The 20,190-nt window shown below is 37.3% G+C and overlaps 7 protein-coding genes across 10 annotated transcripts in view; 4 read left to right on the top strand and 3 right to left on the bottom strand.

The window, feature by feature from the left end:
* The window catches only part of LOC104744339 (putative Delta(7)-sterol-C5(6)-desaturase 2), a 1,662-nt gene extending 875 nt beyond the window's left edge, over positions 1–787 (bottom strand). Inside the window, exons 1-2 of the mRNA XM_010465372.2 lie at positions 465–787; positions 70–375 (exon numbers count right to left, since the gene is read on the bottom strand). Of these exons, the coding sequence (XP_010463674.1) occupies positions 70–375; positions 465–684 (526 nt within the window). The 5' untranslated portion in view covers positions 685–787. The remainder of the gene's footprint in view (positions 1–69; positions 376–464) is intronic.
* LOC104744338 (delta(7)-sterol-C5(6)-desaturase 1) lies at positions 1,533–3,318 on the bottom strand. 2 transcript variants are annotated; one of them, XM_010465371.2, is made up of 3 exons: positions 2,886–3,318; positions 2,264–2,569; positions 1,533–2,091 (listed from the first exon to the last, which is right to left on the bottom strand). In XM_010465371.2, exons 1-3 carry the CDS (start codon positions 3,112–3,114, stop codon positions 1,778–1,780), a joined length of 849 nt encoding a protein of 282 aa, XP_010463673.1. In that variant the 5' UTR covers positions 3,115–3,318; the 3' UTR covers positions 1,533–1,777. The 2 variants fall into 2 exon arrangements, with proteins under 2 accessions (XP_010463673.1, XP_019092753.1); XM_019237208.1 differs by having other exon boundaries at positions 2,933–3,017.
* LOC104744335 (mannose-6-phosphate isomerase 1) lies at positions 5,681–7,867 on the top strand. The gene is made up of 5 exons (XM_010465368.1): positions 5,681–6,169; positions 6,299–6,466; positions 6,763–6,972; positions 7,091–7,357; positions 7,448–7,867. Exons 1-5 carry the CDS (start codon positions 5,831–5,833, stop codon positions 7,760–7,762), a joined length of 1,299 nt encoding a protein of 432 aa, XP_010463670.1. The 5' UTR covers positions 5,681–5,830; the 3' UTR covers positions 7,763–7,867.
* On the bottom strand, positions 7,893–9,547 carry LOC104744336 (40S ribosomal protein S7-2-like). 2 transcript variants are annotated; one of them, XM_010465369.2, is made up of 5 exons: positions 9,451–9,547; positions 8,812–8,896; positions 8,638–8,711; positions 8,242–8,548; positions 7,893–8,151 (listed from the first exon to the last, which is right to left on the bottom strand). In XM_010465369.2, the coding sequence occupies exons 2-5, from the start codon at positions 8,884–8,886 to the stop codon at positions 8,035–8,037; spliced, it is 573 nt and encodes a 190-aa protein (XP_010463671.1). In that variant the 5' UTR covers positions 8,887–8,896; positions 9,451–9,547; the 3' UTR covers positions 7,893–8,034. The 2 variants fall into 2 exon arrangements, with proteins under 2 accessions (XP_010463671.1, XP_010463672.1); XM_010465370.2 differs by having other exon boundaries at positions 9,428–9,526.
* Positions 11,336–13,138, top strand: LOC104744334. 2 transcript variants are annotated; one of them, XM_010465366.2, is made up of 4 exons: positions 11,336–11,447; positions 11,793–11,977; positions 12,074–12,143; positions 12,499–13,138. In XM_010465366.2, exons 1-4 carry the CDS (start codon positions 11,436–11,438, stop codon positions 12,775–12,777), a joined length of 546 nt encoding a protein of 181 aa, XP_010463668.1. In that variant the 5' UTR covers positions 11,336–11,435; the 3' UTR covers positions 12,778–13,138. The 2 variants fall into 2 exon arrangements, with proteins under 2 accessions (XP_010463668.1, XP_010463669.1); XM_010465367.2 differs by lacking the exon at positions 11,336–11,447 and adding an exon at positions 11,457–11,542.
* On the top strand, positions 14,304–15,720 carry LOC104744333 (LOB domain-containing protein 41-like). The gene is made up of 2 exons (XM_010465365.2): positions 14,304–14,743; positions 14,908–15,720. The coding sequence occupies exons 1-2, from the start codon at positions 14,554–14,556 to the stop codon at positions 15,516–15,518; spliced, it is 801 nt and encodes a 266-aa protein (XP_010463667.1). The 5' UTR covers positions 14,304–14,553; the 3' UTR covers positions 15,519–15,720.
* On the top strand, positions 15,950–19,321 carry LOC104744332 (ubiquitin receptor RAD23c). The gene is made up of 12 exons (XM_010465364.2): positions 15,950–16,190; positions 16,701–16,862; positions 16,967–17,017; positions 17,179–17,246; positions 17,366–17,533; positions 17,621–17,798; positions 17,953–18,096; positions 18,194–18,259; positions 18,361–18,408; positions 18,497–18,609; positions 18,752–18,839; positions 18,942–19,321. The coding sequence occupies exons 1-12, from the start codon at positions 16,125–16,127 to the stop codon at positions 19,056–19,058; spliced, it is 1,269 nt and encodes a 422-aa protein (XP_010463666.1). The 5' UTR covers positions 15,950–16,124; the 3' UTR covers positions 19,059–19,321.

Raw genomic sequence — 20,190 nt, 5'->3', positions numbered from 1 at the left:
AAAAAAAAAAAAAAAACGTCAAGTAAAAGAAGTCACACTATAGATGATACAACATAACTTGACATATACCAGAAAATGGAGAGATTGTCTTTTGCTTGTTGTAGATGTGATGGGTCGCATGGAGATGTTTATAGAGAAATTTATTGTCATGAAGCTCTTTGTGAATAAAATAAACCCCAAACTCAACTAAAGCAAGATAGAGAGCTATGTAGAGGAAACAGAGGAACCAGTTGAAATGGTCAACTGTAGAGTAACATAAGGTCCAACCATGTTCGACCATATACTCAGTGACAGTTGGAAGAAGACTTTGCCAAGGCATAGCCTTCATTGCCACAGATATATGCTTAATCATTGTCTTTCTTGTAGGGATAGATTCTGAACACAAAACACACAAGAAACAGAACTTTAAACCACAATTTTTTCAAATTCAAGGTAGATAACATCGTAATTTTTTAAAATGTCACCTTTGGGGACGTAAACGTTGAGTTTAACGTAGTAGATGTAGAAGCACCAGAGGAAGCCGGAGATGAAGTAGAGCATGTTTGCGGCGAGGTAATTCCGGAGCCATGTCTGGAGGAAATGTGGTAAAGGTTCCCACAGACTCGAAGGCAAAAGGTGACTCAGAACCATTTGATTGTAAAAAGAGGTCTCATTGACGAAGGGGTTATGATTTGCCGCCGCCATGAATAGCTAAACTGTGCTAAAGCGTTACCTGAAAATGTTTAGATAGTGAGATAAATCGCAAGCAGGAGGGACTCTCTAATTTATAGCTGCAGCAGGTTCAGAGAAAAACAATAACTTACAATATTTAAATGATTAATTTGTGAAGGTTATGTTGTGATTGATTTATTTATTCACTAACTCCAATTTCCAACAAAGTGATTAAAAAAGTTTAAGAGTCATGAGAAGAACAACATATGAAGAAGAGAAATGTGATCATGTAAGTTTTAATTTTCATCCTGATTTAAATGACTTTACATTAATTTATTGATTCACTGTTTCCAATTTCCAACAAAGTGATTAAAAAGGTTTAAGAGTCATGAGAAGAACAACATATGAAGAAGAGAAAATGTGATCATGTCAGCATTGAACATTCATTTTCCCTTTGCTTTTTCTCCTTGAAAAGTGCCTTCTTCTGCTAAAGGAACCTTAAGGGTGCCAAACATCTTCTTCTACTATAACGATCATAGTTAATTATGCTTGTATGTGGTATAGTATCATATATAAGCCAGATGTTACTATGGATGCTTGCTGGTCCATATCCCTCCCAAAAACAAAAGACTCAGATGTGTTATGAAATGATCAGCACTATAAACAGCCCTATCACGCTGCAGTACAGCCTGAAGTATTTCGTCCAACGGATGGAATGCGAGCCCTGGAAACCGAAATACCGGGTTTACGAAGTAAAGGATTCTCTATTGATACAACATTCTTGAGTTTGGATTGAGAACATAATAACTTGACATACCGGGTCTACTGGCCCAGTTAAATAAGTTGGTGGTGAAGATATTGGCAAAGCCCACAACAATTGGTGGCAATGTAAGTCAAAATCTTTGTTTCAAGGTTTTACAGTTAAAAGAAAAATGGAGTCTTATAGAGATGATCAAACATTTACCTGATTTAAACTAGACAGCAAAATGTGCAGTCAATGTTTCTAACAAAATAATTGGAAACAATAAGAGAGAGAGAGAGACACATGAAGAACAAGAATAGTTGAAACTTTGAACAAACAAGGAGCAAGCAAACAGACAAAAGACAAAAAACCAAGTGGGCGCTTTCACTTTGCTTTCTTGGAGCTGTCTTTGTTGTCATCTTCTTCTAAGAGAGGATCCTTAAGAGAGCCAAACATCCAATCCATCCATATGGTATAATGACCATAGTTATGCTTGTACGTCGTGTGGTGTATCGTATGGTATCCTGCACCCATTATAGGCCAGATGTTTCCGTGGATGCAGTCATGGATGTTCGCTGTCCATATAGCTTCTATAAACAAAAGACCTATATGGGTTGTGAAATGTATTGGCACTATAAACAGAGCTATCACATGCGGTATAGCCTGAAGTATCCCGTCTACTGGGTGAAACGCAAGCCCTGTAAAACAAAAAACGTAAGGAATATATATAGATGTCACATTCTCTGATAATTCATGATACAGTCCAAGGCTAATGCATAAGTCTTTCTCAGATGTTCACAAACTCTTGGTATGAAACTGAATGCTATCAATCTTTTAAATGACTAAAAGAGTATTAGGAATTAGACGTACCGGCAAAAGGAGAGAGTGTATTTTGCTTGTTGTAGATATGATGGGTGGCATGGAGAAGCTTATAAAGAGGCTTAATGTCATGAAGCTCTCTGTGCATCCAATAAATACCAAACTCAACGAAAACAAGATAGATGGCAATGTAAACAAAATAGAGGATCCAGCCGAATTCGCCTAGTCTAGAGTAGCATTTAGTCCAACCATGCTCGATCATATACTCAGAGACAGTTGGAAGAAGAGTGTACCACGGCATAGACTTCATTGCCACATACATTTGCAAACGCATAGCCTTCATTGTAGGAATGGCATCTGAAGCAAAAAAAAAAGCAGATCAAATAAATAAATAAATAAAAGATTTCAAAACTAAGACAAAAGCTTAGAGACATCTCAATTTTTTTTTTTCCAGGAGTTAAATGCCAAAGTAATAATGTAGAAGAAGATGTAACACTTTTCATTGGTTGCACAAGAAGTTATATCACATCCACATGATCCATCCACATCAAGAGAAATTGTTTTATACTAGGGTTAAATCCAAATCACAGAACAGTACAACGAAGAAGCCCCTTTCCTTAAAATGAAAAACTCCGGAAGCATAATGAGAATAACAAAAGTAGAAATGAAAGACCTTTGGGAAGGTAAACGTTAATTTTAAGGTAATAGATGTAGAAGCACCAGAGAAAGCCAGAGATGAAGTAGAGTAGGGTTCCGGCGAGGAAATTACGGAGCCACGTCTGGGGAAAATGAGGCAAAGGTTCCCAAAGATTCGCCGGCAAAAGATGGCTCAAAACGATCCGGTTGTAAAAAGAGGTTTCGTCCACAAACTGCATCAGATACGCATTCTCCACCGCCGCCATGGTGAATCGGGAAAAGATCTGTGCCGGAAAACACCAAAAAACAAAAAAAGATTTCGCCCGTTTGATTTGTACTTTACTTTTTTTTTCTGTCCTGAATCGGAAAGAAACACTAGTTCGTGCGAATGTTTTAGATTAGATGTGTGTAACAGAGAGTTTGATGTTTGACTATGACTAATCTAATCTGTCTATCCCTCTCTCTCTCATCTCATGTCATGTTCAGTTCTATCAATGGGAAAATTCTTTGGTTCGGTTTTATCGAAACAGCTGTATTTCGTTTTTTGACCCAGTATTTTGTTATATTTACATATTCCACCTTATACTTTGTAGATTGCATTATAATAAACCCACGTTACCAATACTCACCATGTTTATGAAAAGGTAGAGAGAATATTCAACATGTGTCAGTCACATAGAACCAAAACACATTTCGAAACTGACTCTTTCGCGTGTTTTTAGATTTTATGCGGGAGGTGAGTTATACAAGAAAATAGGGGTATGGGTGTTTCATTAAAAGTAATAATATAGGGGTGACATTTATAAAAACTAAAATCTAAGGGGGAGTTAGTTGTAAGAGAGAAAGAAGTAGGCGTTGATTAGTAGATAGATTGCGACGGGGAGGTATAAAAAGATGCTTGTTGGTCCAATTTGTACAGTTGGTGTTGTACTTGTTGTTTAGTCTATATTTATAAGATGACGTGCCCGCACGTGGAAGGGTACGAGCGACACCCGCCGTCAGAACGAATCATACGGCGTTGGATCCCCCCCCCTGATATTTTAATGGGCTACTAACATAACATAAGGCCCAAAATGTAAAACGCAAACCGAAATTTTTTCAACACAGAGCTACGTTAAGGAACTTAAGATTACGAAACTTTACTAATTACATGTTCAATATCCTTTTTCCCTCGTTTAACTAACCATGAACGAGTTTTTACTTTTTAACATTTCAGTTACGTATCTAGTGTTTGGTGTTGGATGTATGACGTATACAACGATATTAGGTCTGGGCGTTCGGATATTTGGATTGGATTCGGTTCAGATATTTCGGATTTCAGATTTTTTTGGATATTGGCTCAAACATCTATTTGGATATTGTTGGAGTCAGAAACAACAATTGAGAAAGAGAAATTAAGAAACAGAATATGGGCAGACTTTCGGTGTAAATCGACAAGAACATTGAAGAACAGTAAACTGGATTTTTTTGTATTGATCTCGTATATTGAATTGCTAGAAAACTACATGTCTCGAACACTTTACAAAAGCTGATTATTTAAACTAAATCCTTAACGAGATTCCTCCGAAATCTCTTCCCCTGATCTCACTCCCGATCATCACCAAGAAATCCTGAACTCCTGTTTGGTTGACTCTGTCCTCCTAGAATCCAAGCTCTCTTTCTGGGCCTTTGCCAGGCCCAATTGTCGGATCGACACCTGCGCCTTAGTGGGCTTATCAGTTGGGCCTTTATTGAGCGAAACCCAACACCAACAGATATTTAAAAAATTCGGATTGGTTTCGGTTCAAATAATTCAAATTTTGGATCGGTTTAGATATATTGTCAATAACCAAAATTAAACCAAATTTATTGGATAAAGTTTTATTCAGATATTTTTTAATCCAATTGTATCAAAAAACATACTAACTGAGTATGTGAAAAAAATAGAAATGAAACAAATAACAAATTTAAAGTTCAAACTAACATAAAATTATACCAATACATAAAATTGTGACGTACTAACATCCAAAGTGAAACATAAGACCGTGTCAATGTTAAAAAATAAAAACCAAAGTAAACAATAACGTGGATATAGGAGTATATCTACGATTTGTGTATATTGTATATAGTTAGGTGTGTATAATTATATCTATGATTCATGTATATCATATATAGTTACGTATACATTTATCTTTATAAAGTTGTTTCTTATATTTTCGGTTATATTCGGATATCTATTGGATATTGGTCGGATCGGATTTAATCCGATATCCAAAAGTAATGAAAACAAAAACCGATCGATTATTTCTTTAATTTCGGCTTGGTTTTTATCCGATTTTTTCGGTTTGGATACGGATTTTATGCCGAGACCTAGACGATATGATTCAAATACTCACTCAAACGCATCGGCCTGATTTTTTTTCCGATTTATAAAATTAGATTCTATTCTGGTATCATTTTTATTTGTTTCTCACAACATAGAGTGAGATCTTTTAACATTTATTGAATAAAAAGAATGAATTTGGAATTAGCGTACCACAATAATGAGAACGTTTTGAACATTTTTGAAATATTTCGGTTACATTTTGTCGGTTTAGTAAAAAACTATGAAATGTAATTGAGACGTGAGAGTGAGTCATCATAAGAGTCCACGTGGACAGCTAGCAAACGGCCCACTAACCACGGATGGACGTTAATTCCGTCGGCAAAACACGTGATTTCTTATAACATCTGTCACTTTTCCACTTTCTTAAGCTAAACATCTCAACCCCACATTTATAATTGTTTTCAACTTTTGACCCCCATACTTTTGAATTTGCAATCATACCTTCCTCTGTTTATAAAAACTTTGAAAATTTTCCACGATTCGGGTAAAGAAAAAAGCTCCGAGTCTTCTTCCATTGACATGGGCGCTTAGCTTATAATATATAGTTTTTAGATATTTTACATATATCTCCGAGACACGGATTTAGAGATTCGTGATCGTGAGAGTTGTGGTGTGAAATGGAGATCGTAACTGTCGTTAAGGCTAATGGCGGTTGTGAAGCGGATCGACGACGGCTTCGCCGATTGAGATGCTCTGTTAAGGATTACGATTGGGGCAAAATTGGATCGGATTCACTCGTTTACAGGGTTTATGCAGCCAACTCAGATGTTCAGATCGATCCCACACGACCTTACGCTGAGCTTTGGATGGGGACTCACGAGTCTGGTCCGAGTTACTTGGAGGATGCTGATGGATCCAATGGCGTGACCCTCAGATCGTGGATTGCCGAAAACCCTAAATCACTAGGTAATAGGGTTTTGGAGAAATGGGGTTGCGATCTCCCCTTCCTCTTCAAGGTACAGACTTTATATATACATTGCCACCAAAGTCTCTGCATTTTATGATTTGAATCTGTACTGTTGAGTTCTTTTATGTTTTGTGAGTTGCAGAATTGTGTGATTCAAAATTTTTGTAATGTTCGGTAGGTGTTGTCGGTGGCAAGGGCTTTGTCGATTCAAGCACATCCTGATAAGAAATTAGCAAAGAAAATGCACAAAGCTCATCCTAATCTTTATAAAGACGACAATCACAAACCTGAAATGGCTTTGGCCTATACTCAATTCGAGGCTCTCTGTGGGTTTATTCCTCTTCAGGTATCATTTCTCATTTCTTTAAGTCTTTGTTTTTTTGACATAAGAGATGAACCTATGCAATGGCCCACTTAGTTTCCCAATTTTGACAATCATGTTGCTTGGTCTAGTCGTCTAATTTCCATTATGTGTTAGTGACTGTAGTGTCTCCTTCCCTATTGCTCTAAGTTTGAGCCTAAGGTTCTCTGGTTATATCCCAAATATGATCACATTAGTTTGATTTTGGAGAGCAGCTCTATGAAATCTCTGGTATATGTTTTTCATGATTTAGTTTCTTCTTTTACGTACCAATGTTGCAGGAGCTTAAGAGTGTCATTCGGGCTATTCCAGAGATTGAAGAACTTGTTGGGAGTGAAGAAGCAAACCAAGTGTTCTGTATCAGTGAACATGATGAGGAAAAAGTGAAATCTGTTGTCCGAACAATCTTCACCCTGCTAATGTCTGCAGATCCTGATACAACAAAGAAAATCGTATTCAAACTAAAACGTCGTCTGCATATGGAGAGTCAGGTCAGCCATCTGACTGCCCTGTTACCGTCTACTTTGCTTGATTTTAAATTTTGTAATGATCTTTTTCTTTTAATTCCCCTGTGAATGCCACTGCCTGAAACCTTCTCTATTTACGCAGGAACGCCAACTGACAGACAAGGAACGACTTGTTCTGAAGCTAGAGAAGCAATATCCAAATGATATTGGAGTCATATCCGCATTCTTCTTCAACTATGTGAAACTCAATCCCGGCGAAGCCTTGTACCTCGGTGCAAACGAGCCCCATGCATATTTATTCGGTGAGTGCATTGAGGTCATGGCGACTTCAGACAATGTAGTAAGAGCTGGCCTCACTTCCAAGCCTCTGGATATTCAATCACTCTGTTCCATGCTCTCATATAAACTGGTAAACCCTTAAATTTTAAAATTAAACTCAATATCACAACACAAAGTTAGTTTACAGATGGGTTACTGAGGTCTTATTTCTGAGTTTCAGGGATATCCTGAAATTCTAAAGGGATCAAGGATTCGACCATACATCACAAGATACCTCCCGCCATTTGAAGAGTTTGAAGTTGATCTGTGTGATCTTCCCTCTGGAGCCTCCACGGTGTTTCCCTCTGTTCCAGGCCCTTCTCTTCTGCTTGTTCTCCAAGGTGAAGGAAGAATGTCTACAGAAGCTTCAGCAGATGGGATTTCAATGGGAGATGTTTTATTTGTGCCTGCAGATACCGAGATTCACTTGAGGTCTTCATCCGACTTGAAGTTGTACAGAGCAGGAGTGAACAGTAGGTTTTTGTATTCTCTATAGTGAAACTACACACAAGTATTTATTTTCAGCTATTGTATGATTTAATTGAAGTGTCGATCACAATTGTGCCCTGAAATAACAAATTCGATATGGAATTTTTTTTGATATTATGTTTCAAAACCATGAATGCTAGCAGAACAAAAGGGTCTTGTGAAATAGAAACTTTAAGAAAGATTGCGAAGTTGCTAAAACAGAGTTTTACTCCCAAACAAGCAAAACATAACCAAAAGCATTCTATCCGACAAAAATGAATAAAACAACCATTCATCTCTTCAAGCTTCAGTTGGGTACTCGAAAACGACATCTCTTCCTGTAAGTCTCCTGTACACGCCAATCATTGTCTCCAGCTTGTACTCAGTGTCGTTCTTCTGCTTAATGTCCAAATAGACCTGCCCAAAGATAAAAGGGGGATGAGACATTGTTTAAGACCAGTTTATTAAAGCACTGGAAGAAGATCAATGAGGTTTTAAACTCATTACCTTGGTGATCTTGGTGCCATCAAGACGGTATCTGGTTCGCTTTCCTACAATCTCAGCAGGGTAAGCGACATCCTCGAGCATAGCTTCATGGACAGAAGTAAGAGTTCTGTTGCGTGGTCTCTGAGCAGCTGAGCCTTTCTTAGGGGGACGCATGATTCTTCTGGTAGCAACAAAGACGACATCCTTTCCACTGAACTTCTTCTCAAGCTCTCTGACAAGACGGAGATGAATCTTACGGAAAGCTTTCCTCAGTCTGAACGGAACAAAGATCACAACAGCCTTGCGATTGCCAGAAATATCCATGGGCCTGAATAAAGAAATAAAAGGAGACAGTTTAAGTGGGGAAACCAATAACGAAGATCCTTCCAACCAAACCAAACAAAACAAGAAACATACACTGCTTGGTTGATGTAGAGATCTTTCAACTCGCTTTTCAGTTCCTGGTTGGTATTCTCCAAGTCAAAGAAAGCCTGCAACAAAATGAAATCAAACATTTGATCGATGAGCAACAAAATAAAAAAGCAAAATCAAAGCATTTTACACACCAAAGAAAACAAGATAAGCAATAACCTGAGCAACTTGCTCTTCAAACTCAGTTGGTGCCACACCCTTATCCTTATGGATCTTGTTCTGAGCGGAAAACATCTTCACAGATCTACAACATAACAAAAAGATAGCCAAATCAATATTTGGTGACAAAAGGTAACTTACATGATTGTAATGAGACTACAAAGCTAGCAAATGCAATTTCAGCTTGCAACTAAACTAAATCTAAAGACTGCTCAAATTGATTTTGATCAACATTTCCAAAATCAGGACAGACAATTAAAATCACATATCTTTCGTCGGAAAAATTATTTCTTTTACAACTTTACTGAAGCAGAAGTACTCAGTATTATCACCCCTTATAACTAAATTACGCAGCAAAATACAAAGTAGAGACATTTTATCACAACAAAGTTTTCATAACCCTAGAGGAACATCTCTATTCATTCATTGATCAAACAAAGTAAGCAGATCAACCTACTTGTAAACCCCCACTGAACTATACACCTCACTAAAACTAATCACTTTCTCGAAAAAAAAATCACGACGATTCGATTTAGCCTCAAAACAAGAAGACCCATTTCGTGGATTACGCAGAAACGATACTACCCAGTGAAAGGAAACGTTTTGAAGCGTGTACCAGTTAAAGAAAAACGAAACAACCTTTGAAGGTGAGAAAAAGGTTTACGGCTTTCAGAGCTTTCGTCTTCGAGAGAGGGGCGACACAAATCTGATGAAGCAAACCTTTATATATCAAGGGTTTTTCTTGAGACCCCTATTTTGGACGGTCTGGATTTAATCTTTACTGTTTATAACCCTTACTGGGCCTTTTGATGGGTTCTTAATTTTAATGGGCCTTCTTATATTTTCTTTTTCAAACTAGCCCATTATGATACTAAAATATATAGTTTTTTTTACCCAAACCAAAAATAATATATGCTTTTATAGTTTTACTTTTATACCACGAATTTATATATAGGTCAATCTTAAGAGAAACGAATATATTATATACATTTTTATCACCATTTAATCCTCTACAAATTTTTAAAAATTAAATGTTTGATGGTTTATAAGTTACACAATTAACGAGTTGCGGCCGACATAAGAAAAATATATGTACAAACCGACTTACGTTACGAGCTATATATATAGGAAAAAAGATGACTAACTACATGAAGTATTGGAGAATGCATGGTCACACATGCCAAGTATAATATTGTATCATCAACTACATGAAGTATATGTATTGCATGGCCACATGCATGAACTATATGACGTTATGTGGTTAACACCATAGACATACAATCCGGTACACCGGTCGAATGATTCCGGCAAAGACCGACATTGACTCCAGCGTTGACCAACATTGACCAAAAAAAATTGTATTTTAATATTTTCTATTAAAAAACAAAATAATAAATTATTATATTAAATTATATATGGGTTTTCATGATTAGAAAACACATTCTATTCAATATCTAATTATTTCTATATCTCTAATGTATTCATTCTTATAATTAGTTACTTTTATTTTTGAAGCTAAACTAATAGTTAAATAAAATTATTAATAATTATTTTCAAGAAATATATATATATATATATAAAATATGTAATTATTAATGATTTTATATATATAAATCTCTGATCATCATATTATTTAAAATTTTAAATACTACAAGAATCAATAAAATCAAATTCAACTATTTTCATTAGAAAATAATATGCAAAAGATTTGAGTATATGACTCTTTACTTTAAAATTTGCATGGTAAAGAGTATACAAAATTTTAGATACTCTTTGGTATAAAAAAAATTTACATACTCCTAATAACATGTAAACAATAACAAAAAAATTAACACTATTTACTTTTAATAGATAAAATATAATGATACATAATTATTTTCAATATATAATATAAGGGCATTTGCAAAAATCCTCTTATTCTATATCCTTTTGCAAACATATCCTAAAATCAAGATAAAATCTATTAATATCTTGAAAATAATTATTAATTATTTTTATTTAACTATTATTTTAGCTTTAAAAAAAAAATTATTAATTATAAGAATAAATACATTAGAGATACCTAAGATATTTAGATATTGAATAGAATGTTTTCTAATCATGAAAATTCATAAATAATTTAATATAGTAATTTATTATTTTGTTTTTTCATAGAAAAAAATTAAAATACAATTTTTTTTGGTCAATGTTGGTCAACGCCAGAGTCAATGTCGGTCTTAGCCAGAATTATTCGACCGGTGTACCGGATTGTATGTCTATGGTGTTGACCACATAATGTCATATACTTCATGCATGTGGTCATGCAATACATATACTTCGTGTAGTTGAGGATACAATATTATACTTGGCATGTGTGACGATGCATTCTCTAATACTTCGTGTAGTTACCCATCTTTTTCCATATATATATATATATCAATTTGTCCACAAATACGAATAAACGACGTGAATAAGCAAAAATCACCAAACGACATCGCTTTTGATTGACAAAAACCTTAATTCACATTTTTTGGTTTTCCTACAGTCGCATCATTTATAAAGTGCATTCATAGCCGCTCTCTCTGTTTCCTCCTTTCTTCTCTCGCTACCCTCTCATCCTTATCGCCGCTGTTTCGTCGCCTTGAATGAGTTATCAGGTTTACTTTTCTCTCTATCTCCTTCTTCTTATTCTTCTTCATTCTCCGTTTATGGCGTATCTCTCAATTTTTCTTTGTGATTTTCTTTGAAAAGGGTTTGTTGGGCAGATCTTTATCTTGTTCGTTTTCTTTGGGTCTTGTGAAAATTTTCCGTTTTTAGTATAGTCAAATACTTCTTTTTGGTGTTCCTTTGATTTCTAATATTTCTATGAAAATTGGTTTCTTTTAGTCAAACGTATTCGTTGGCATTTTCTGTTTTGAAAAAAACACCCTTTTTATATCCTAATCCCTTCTGATTAATTTCAAATTGCAAAAATCTAATTTTTGTTTCATTTTGATGCACAGATTAGGCGTTCTTCTGTGGATAAAAGTGGTTCGAAGATGAATCATTGTAACCTTCAGCAGAACGCCTTCATCATGTCTCGTGACGAATCCAGAGGTTTTGTTTCTCCCATCTTTTGTGATCCTATGGACTCTGTTGTTTGTCCTAAGCCACGTCGCCCTGTTCACCCCCTTAGGTTACATTATAGGTGTAAAGTCTATTCCTTTTTGTTTATCTGGACATCATAATGGTTTAAGTAACAAAATGTTGATTTGATTTTGCTTTTTTCTTTTGGGATTGACAGTCAATCAGGAGCTGCTGATGCATGTGATTCTAAAGCCGGGGAAGACCTTTTGGACATAATTCGTAGAAAGGTTCGTTCTTTTTTCAATATGTATGTTTCAGAGCGGCGCATTGAAGCAATGTCTATTGCATTTCACTTGTCTTCCTTTGTTTGTTTTCCTTTATTGGAGTTCTCTGTATAGAAATCATCAACACTAAGTTACATAGTTGGTTTGCTTATCTTTGTGGGTTATGATGTTTTGTTCCATATAACGTAGACCGAAGTATGTATGATGTTCAAAGCTCTTCATTGTTTTAGTTTGCATATCGAATCAATTCTTTGATGCGTATAGAGATTGATCTTTAGTTGAATCTGTGAAGCATTGTCCTTATATTGTGTGTATTTGAGGTCTAAACTATGATTCTTGTCTTCTTCTTTCTTTACAGGAGGAATCAGGATCCTTTGTAGCTTCATCACACCCATTTTTTCTTGGCTCTCCCCCGAGTAGAGCAGCGAACCCTTTAACTCAAGATGCACGCTTTGGAGATGAGAAACTCAACCCTATCTCACCCTCACTCTCCCCTCTTCTTTCATCTTCATCTCGTGTCAAAGGAGGAGGTTGTGGTAGAGTGAAGTATGGTGTGAAACCAGCAACTGTTAGAGTAGAAGGGTTTGATTGCTTGAACAGAGACCGCCAAAACTCAAGCATCTCTGCCATGGCCTAGAAGAAGAAGAAGAAGACGAAGAAGAAGGAACAGAGAGATTCACAAAGTGTATATAAAATCCGGAACCAAGACTCCAGTGTTTGAAGCAGGTATATATATTTTTGAAGACGATGAGGAAACAGAGGATTGAAAAGATCATCAGTTAATGCTTTTACTTCAGTTTTTTTTTGTTACTATTGATGAGGTCAATGTTGTGTATATGAGATTTTTATCGATATGTATATAAATATCTACCTTGAGGTAAGATGGAAACTTGATGTGTTAAGTTTTCTTCTTTTTTTTTCCTTGTGTCTCGTTGTAACATATTAAAAGCTATTTGGAGTGTTGTTCTCCTTTGTATAGTAACGTTTCTTCTTCTTTTTTTTCTTTTTGGATATTCACAAGCTTTGTAAATTGTAATTTTGATAAATTCAAAATGTTAAATGCTTTTGTATTTGTGGTATTCTTTGGAGAATCTAGTTGTCTTGTCTAGAGAAGAAATGGAACGGGAAAGAATGGGAGGGTCCGAAAGGGAGTCACCCGTCGTTGACTACGTAACGTGACGCTTAGGAATTACGAACGGTCTGTTCAACAAAGAAGGTTCTTTAATATTGTCGTGAACAAAACCTTCTAATTAAATGAAACCCATAGATTAGATTAGACTAATGAATTTTGTTTTGAACTTCTAAAAGTTAAGACCAGTTAGATAACCCAAAAACCATGGATATAAAAATTTCAGTGGAAATATGATACCGGATGATGTGTGAAAAATGCGATATGGTTTGTTTATGTTGTAAAATGTTTACATGGATCTTTAGAAATTACACGACAGAATCCATAAACTCAAAGCAAACACGTATTCTGGTGTACAAAAATTAAAGGTGTTACGGAAGAATAGACTATTGGTTAATAAACTATAGAAGTGGAGGGGAAAAAAGAATTAAAGAGATAATTTTCTTAATGTATACTTATAATTTAGTTAAAGATGATTTAAGATTACGTTAATACGAAACCGTCGGCGAAGAGAGTCACAAAAAAGATCCGCCCACAGTGAGAGGAGAAGAAGAAAAGATAAAAAAAACCAGAAACCGGAAACCAGTCAATTGTTTTGGGACATAAGTTAGAAAAGCGGTGTTGTGTAATAAGGATGGGATTATTTTTCCAGAAAACCAGGAGCTAAGTGTGGGCCCAATTTCTCCTCTCTAATGACTCGAATCCCATCTGGATGAAAATTACGTGGCGACTCGACTAAACTTCTCACGCGCGACCGTGAAAGCCACGTGTTTTTGTCTTTTCAAAATCCCAGCATTCAAGGATAGAGTCATTTAAATGCTATGTGCACGTGTATGACACGCGCATGGGGATGAAAACAAAACTTGGGGAAGAAAACACAAGAAGCAAAACCTTGAATCAGGGCAAAAAAAAAACAGCGGCGGTTCTGGGAGAAAATTAGAAGGATTTCGTGGAATCAAAAAGACAAAAACACCCTTGTCTTTAGAAGAAAACTGCTCTTCTTATCTTGTTTAATCTTTTGTCTTCTCTCTTCTAAACATACCCTTGGTTTTATAATCTCTCCGCTCTCCCAAAAACCCAGGGGCTTCTTAAACGCACACACAATCCCCTTTAAAGCTTCCTTCTTCTTTCTTATATATTTTAGCGAATCTTCATTCACCAACTCCCACATAATCTCTCCGAGATACCTTCATAAACCAGAGACAAAAAAGGGTTTCAATCAACTGTTTTGTTGGTTTGGGTTTCGATCAGTTGTTGTTTACTGTAAGCAAATCGAATTCGAAGATGCGGATGAGCTGTAACGGATGCAGAGTTCTTCGAAAAGGGTGTAGTGAGGATTGTAGTATAAGACCGTGTTTGTCTTGGATCAAATCGCCTGAAGCTCAAGCTAACGCTACCGTCTTCCTCGCCAAGTTCTATGGCCGTGCTGGACTCATGAACCTCATCAACGCCGGTCCCGATCACCTTCGTCCTGGTTAGTGGTTTTCTACACCAAAACGTCGCCGTAGAGTTTAAGGGACTTTTTTGTTTAAACCGACGCCGTTTTTTAGATGGCAGTAGTGAATTCTATTTTGAAACGATACCGTTTGGGGTAGGTTATTTTTTTAACCAAATTAGGGTTAATTTTTATTTCCGCAGGGATATTCCGATCGTTGTTGCACGAAGCTTGTGGGAGGATTGTGAATCCTATCTATGGTTCAGTGGGGTTGTTATGGTCGGGAAATTGGCAGCTTTGTCAAGACGCCGTTGAGGGTGTCATGAAAGGGGAGCCGATCACTGAGATCGCCACAGACGCGGCGACGATAGGCCAAGGTCCGCCGCTTAAGAGCTACGACATCCGACATAACTCCAAAGATGACAACTCCGCCGCCGCTGCGGCTACTGGTTCTACCGATCTTAAACAAGGGAAAACTCGCCGGGCAAAGAGGGTCGCGGCCCTTGAGAAACAGTCGGAATCGGATGGAAAGTCCGGCGGCGGTGAGGCTAGTCACGAGTCATCGTTGAGTCATCAGTCTGAAGTAGTGGCTGGTCATGAAGGAGAGAGCAAGGAATCTGAGAGCAATGCCTCTGAGGTTTTGGCATTTTCGCCGCCGGCTGTTCAGGGATCCGGCGAGATTAAGCTTGACCTAACTCTAGGGCTTGAGCCGGTGTCACGTGAGTATGACGTGGTGCCTGTGAAGAAGAGAAGGATCGGCGTTTTTGGCACGTGTCAGAAGGAGAGCACGTGTAAGACTGAGCTTGTGCTCTAAGCTCCGTTTCCAGCTCTCTCTCCGTAGAAGTTTTGCCGTTTTGCCCGCAATCAGCTCAATTCGGTTCGGCTTTGATCATCGTCAAGCCGAGCCGGTAACTTTTTAATATAATTTTCCAAAGATAAGAATAGCCAGTAACTATTTTAATGTACAAACTTATTTGCAGAGAGTAATTCAAGAATTGGCTGAGATATTATTATTATTTCTTTAGTTTCTTTTACTAAAAAAGCTCAAATTATAAACAGGGAATCAAAAAAAAGAGAAAAAATTATAATAAAATCAAAATTGGATTGAAGTGAAAATATTATTTTGGGCCTAACATCCAAGAGTCATTATGGGCTTATCTATTGACGACGGAAGGTAGTCAGGAAACTGTCAAGACGACGTGGCAAATTTTCATTGGATTGAGAACGGCTGACTTGGCAGAGTTGAAAGCAGAAGCCATGTGCTTCGGGCCACAATCGAGTGAGGAGATATCGAGGGAACACGATCTTCTTCTTTCTCTCTTACCTACTCGCTTTGTCTCTCCCTTCGCCGGCGGCGATCAATTCGAACGGAATTTTTGCCGGAGAAAACGGTCACCACTGGGAAGGGAATTGTGCCGATATGAAGATATTTGTGAAAACTCTCAAGGGGACTCACTTCGAGATCGAAGTTAAACCCGAGGATTCGGTATGCCAATTTCTTCCACTGATTGTTTCCTTACTTGTTAGTTAATTACGTATCCGAGGGATTGGATTTGGTTTAGTTTGGTTTATGACATTATTTCGTGATCTGAGAGTAAGTTCTTGCAAGTGGACTTTGGTAATTTCGAGGTTTCTTAAGAGAATCTATACATACCATACCAGCAATCTTTGTGTATGGTTATTTCACTGTTCGTACTAGGAAATTAGCTCATCTCCTTTGCATTTGAATTGTGTTTGTCACTAGGTTTGGATATATTACCTTCTCCTGCTTCTCTTAGTTGTTTTCCCAATTGGGAATTTCAGTCTTTCTTTCACTGAACTGAGACTTTTAAAATTTAAAAGCATTTGTTATTTGATGATCTGACTTTAGTTTTCTGATGATCATATGTGAGGTTACTAGTTTGTTGTTGGTTGTAGATGTGACTGACATTTTCTTATCTTTCTATGCATTTGACTATGTTTCTTGGACTTGTGATGGTAATATATTTACATTCAGGTTGCTGATGTGAAGAAGAACATAGAGACTGTACAGGGTGCAGATGTATATCCTGCTGCGAAACTGATGCTTATTCACCAAGGTAAAGTGCTTAAAGATGAGACAACAATTGAGGAGAACAAAGTTGCTGAGAACAGTTTTATTGTCATTATGATGGCCAAGGTGCGTTTTGGATCTGGAAACAAAAGTAATTGTGTTTTTTTTTTTCCTGTTTAGCTTTTTGATTGCCTGATGCTCATCTTTGCTCTCTGGTGCTAAACATGTAGAGTAAACCTGCTTCAACTGGAGCATCTAGTGCATCTGCTGGCACACCGCAGGTGAGTTGGTTCTGTTGTTATAACATCATTATATAGGCTGAGATGCTGCAACTTGGGTTTTTATGAAACTCTTGCCTCAGCAACTAATGAAAGTATCAAATGTTCTTTTAGAAAATTTATCTTCTTGTTTGTTGATTGATCTACATTTTGTGTTGGTTCAGGCCAAGTCGATACCTCCCTCAACATCACAGCCTTCAGTTTCTACTCAGACTGCGGCTTCTGTAGCAACGTGAGTTTTCGAGACAAGTTGTACTTTCTTTTTGAAATTTACTGGAATCTGTCTGAAAATATTGTGGTTACATTCTATCCTAAAACTCATTTTCAATCCCCAATTCTTGAACTGTGCAGACCAGTGGCCCCTGCACCGACACGTCCGCCACCACCTGCACCGACACCGGTACCCACACCTGCACCTGTAGCTGCAACTGCAACTGAAACTGAAACTGTGACTGTACCTGAACCTGTGCCTGCTACTATACCGGAAAGCACTCCTGCAGCAGACTCAGCTCCTGTGGGGTTAGTACCTTTGCTATCTACATCTTCTGCTCATTTCAGAAACTAACCTATTCTTGTTATGTTCCTTATTTGTTTTGGTTGAGATAGAAGTCAAGGTGATGTTTACGGACAAGCAGCATCAAATCTAGCCGCTGGAAGTAATTTAGACAGTACCATTCAGCAAATACTTGACATGGGTGGAGGAACCTGGGATCGTGACACTGTTGTTCGTGCACTCCATGCTGCATTTAATAACCCTGAAAGGGCTGTGGAATATCTTTACTCTGTGAGTTCATTTATTTGTATGAATTTGCTGTAGATTTGTGTCCTTTCATGCAACTTTGTCTAAGAGGCATGTTTTGGTGATAATCACGATGCCTCACTAATCATAATGCCTTGAATGAGAATATATAAGTTTAACATCGAAATTTGTGTCTTAGGGGATCCCTGAGCAAGCTGAAGTTCCAGTTTTCCGTGCTCCAGCTAGTGGTGGACAGCCAGGAAATCCTCCAGCACAGACTCAGCAACCCGCAGCAGCACCCGCAAGTGGTCCTAATGCAAATCCGTTAGATCTCTTCCCACAGGTAATACGCCTTAAGATAGAAAGCGGACTTGGTTCATTCAAACTCTATATTATATATGGGTGTGTAATAACTAAAATATACTCTTTATCTTTGACAGGGCTTGCCAAATGTTGGCGGAAATCCTGGTGCCGGAACACTTGACTTCCTGCGCAACAGCCAACAGGTATAAACTGTTTTTTTTCTTACTTACTTACATTTGCGTACAGAATCAGTATATCAGACATCAATGTGTTACGTAAATACTATTATTCTGGTGTATATTAGTTCCAAGCTCTGCGAGCAATGGTGCAAGCAAACCCTCAAGTTCTGCAGGTATGTTGATCCAATTGAGAACTGAAATCATTGTCAGTTTCCATTGAATATCTCGCTTCAAATGATTTTGTCCACGCGTTTTCTGCAGCCTATGCTTCAGGAACTGGGAAAGCAAAACCCAAACTTGATGCGGTTGATTCAAGATCACCAGGCTGACTTCTTACGCTTAATAAATGAACCTGTTGAAGGAGGGGGTGAAAGGTATGTATAATCCTGGTGTTATGATGATTATTTTACGATTATGACTCATCTGTGATACACATCAAAACCAAAACACGATGAGGCATTTGATTACCTAAGCCGTGATTCCTTTCTTGGATAATTTGTGCATTGTATAATTCAGTGGCAATATCCTTGGCCAATTGGCGGCGGAGATGCCACAGCCACAGGCGATTCAAGTCACACCTGAGGAACGCGAAGCAATTGAACGGGTATGTTCCTTTTTCTCTAGAACTTTGATATTCCCCCTTAAGAACAATGTTTGTATCACTCTTTTTATGGACCAACTCGGCTTCGCATTGATAATAAAACAGCTTGAAGCAATGGGATTCGAGAGAGCACTGGTATTGGAAGTGTTCTTTGCGTGCAACAAGAACGAAGAGTTGGCTGCAAACTATCTTTTAGATCACATGCATGAGTTCGAGGAATAAGCTTCTACAGAAGAAACTTACCTTTCTCTATTCTTGTCAATGGTCCATATGTTTACCTATATATATTTGTGGGATGCCAAATTTGAACCAGAGACGACATTTCCATGATCTCCGTCACTTTGTCTATGCTCATGGCTCAGTTCTCAGTTTAAAATGCAGCTCTTTCTTTGTATTGTCTTTGATCGTCGTTAGTCCCTACTTTTACAAAATTGTAATGTTTATTATATGTATGTGCCTAAATAGTAACAATATATATATATATAATTAATGTAAGTTATCCTCACAAGGATGCATTTAGGCATGTCAATTAGGGCCAAAGCCTGCGGGCTGGCCCAGCCCGGCTCTGAAAAATAGTGGGCTCGGACTTAAATATATATGTCTAGAAAAAATCGGGCATTTCAGGTTCAGCCCGTTTGGACTATAGAGTTTTTCGGGCTTAGCCCGACCGGGTTCGAGTCAGCCCGAAAAGCCTTTTAACAAATATATTTGTGTTTTTTTTGTTAACATTTTTGTTTGATTGCAATATTTGATTAATAATTTATTGTAATTAAAGTTTTAAACTCTAATCCTAGTTTTTATATTTACTTAATAACCATACTTAATACTTTAAAAAAAGTTATCCATGATATTTTATATGAATTATATATTAGTTTATTTGGTTAAAGTATCAAAATTTTGTTTAGTCTTAAACTTTTTATTTTAAATTAAGTTGGTTGTAATGAATATACAGTAAATGAGTTATTAAATTTTTGATTGATTATTTTATAATGCACTTTCAAACACTGTTTTTTAAGGCTTATAAGTTTAAATTTTTTATCGGTAAAATAAGCCCGAAAAAGCCCGAAAAATCCTGTAACCCTGTTAGGGCCGGGCTCGGGCTTTGAAATATAGGCTCGGAAATATTTTAGGCCAGGCCGGAGTTCAAACAATGCGGGCTTTACGGGTTTCGGGCCGGGCCAGCCCGATTGACACCCCTAGATGCATTAAGTTCAAATTTCTCAGAAATTGACATTGGTCTTCGGCTCTTCGCTGGTTATTACTCAGAGTCTCTAGCGCAGATAGAGTTTCTACGCTTTGCTAATACGACGTCGTTTACTCCACTCATGATGCCTTTTAAGAGGTTTTCTCACTC

This window comes from Camelina sativa, chromosome 15 (genome assembly GCF_000633955.1).
Source record: "Camelina sativa cultivar DH55 chromosome 15, Cs, whole genome shotgun sequence".
NCBI lineage: Eukaryota > Viridiplantae > Streptophyta > Magnoliopsida > Brassicales > Brassicaceae > Camelina > Camelina sativa.
Note: the sequence above shows the minus strand (reverse complement) of the source record. Positions and strands in the feature narration are given on the sequence as shown.

What these genes read in the sequence shown, in the direction of transcription:
- LOC104744338 (XM_010465371.2), bottom strand. Translation starts at nt 3,114, where the DNA reads ATGGCGGCGGTGGAGAATGCGTATCTGATGCAGTTTGTGGACGAAACC. An exon ending in TAACGTTTACCTTCCCAAAG is followed by an intron (nt 2,570 to 2,885) that starts GTCTTTCATTTC and finishes TTTTTGCTTCAG; the next exon opens with ATGCCATTCCTACAATGAAG. An exon ending in TACACTCTCTCCTTTTGCCG is followed by an intron (nt 2,092 to 2,263) that starts GTACGTCTAATT and finishes TTTGTTTTACAG; the next exon opens with GGCTTGCGTTTCACCCAGTA.
- LOC104744335 (XM_010465368.1), top strand. Translation starts at nt 5,831, where the DNA reads ATGGAGATCGTAACTGTCGTTAAGGCTAATGGCGGTTGTGAAGCGGAT. An exon ending in ATCTCCCCTTCCTCTTCAAG is followed by an intron (nt 6,170 to 6,298) that starts GTACAGACTTTA and finishes AATGTTCGGTAG; the next exon opens with GTGTTGTCGGTGGCAAGGGC. An exon ending in GTGGGTTTATTCCTCTTCAG is followed by an intron (nt 6,467 to 6,762) that starts GTATCATTTCTC and finishes CCAATGTTGCAG; the next exon opens with GAGCTTAAGAGTGTCATTCG.
- LOC104744336 (XM_010465369.2), bottom strand. Translation starts at nt 8,886, where the DNA reads ATGTTTTCCGCTCAGAACAAGATCCATAAGGATAAGGGTGTGGCACCA. An exon ending in TTGAAGAGCAAGTTGCTCAG is followed by an intron (nt 8,712 to 8,811) that starts GTTATTGCTTAT and finishes ATTTTGTTGCAG; the next exon opens with GCTTTCTTTGACTTGGAGAA. An exon ending in CTCTACATCAACCAAGCAGT is followed by an intron (nt 8,549 to 8,637) that starts GTATGTTTCTTG and finishes TTCTTTATTCAG; the next exon opens with GCCCATGGATATTTCTGGCA.
- LOC104744332 (XM_010465364.2), top strand. Translation starts at nt 16,125, where the DNA reads ATGAAGATATTTGTGAAAACTCTCAAGGGGACTCACTTCGAGATCGAA. An exon ending in ACTGCGGCTTCTGTAGCAAC is followed by an intron (nt 17,247 to 17,365) that starts GTGAGTTTTCGA and finishes TGAACTGTGCAG; the next exon opens with ACCAGTGGCCCCTGCACCGA. An exon ending in CTGTGGAATATCTTTACTCT is followed by an intron (nt 17,799 to 17,952) that starts GTGAGTTCATTT and finishes TTTGTGTCTTAG; the next exon opens with GGGATCCCTGAGCAAGCTGA.
- LOC104744334 (XM_010465366.2), top strand. An exon ending in CCCCTTAGGTTACATTATAG is followed by an intron (nt 11,978 to 12,073) that starts GTGTAAAGTCTA and finishes TGGGATTGACAG; the next exon opens with TCAATCAGGAGCTGCTGATG. An exon ending in TGGACATAATTCGTAGAAAG is followed by an intron (nt 12,144 to 12,498) that starts GTTCGTTCTTTT and finishes CTTTCTTTACAG; the next exon opens with GAGGAATCAGGATCCTTTGT.
- LOC104744333 (XM_010465365.2), top strand. Translation starts at nt 14,554, where the DNA reads ATGCGGATGAGCTGTAACGGATGCAGAGTTCTTCGAAAAGGGTGTAGT. An exon ending in TCCCGATCACCTTCGTCCTG is followed by an intron (nt 14,744 to 14,907) that starts GTTAGTGGTTTT and finishes TTATTTCCGCAG; the next exon opens with GGATATTCCGATCGTTGTTG.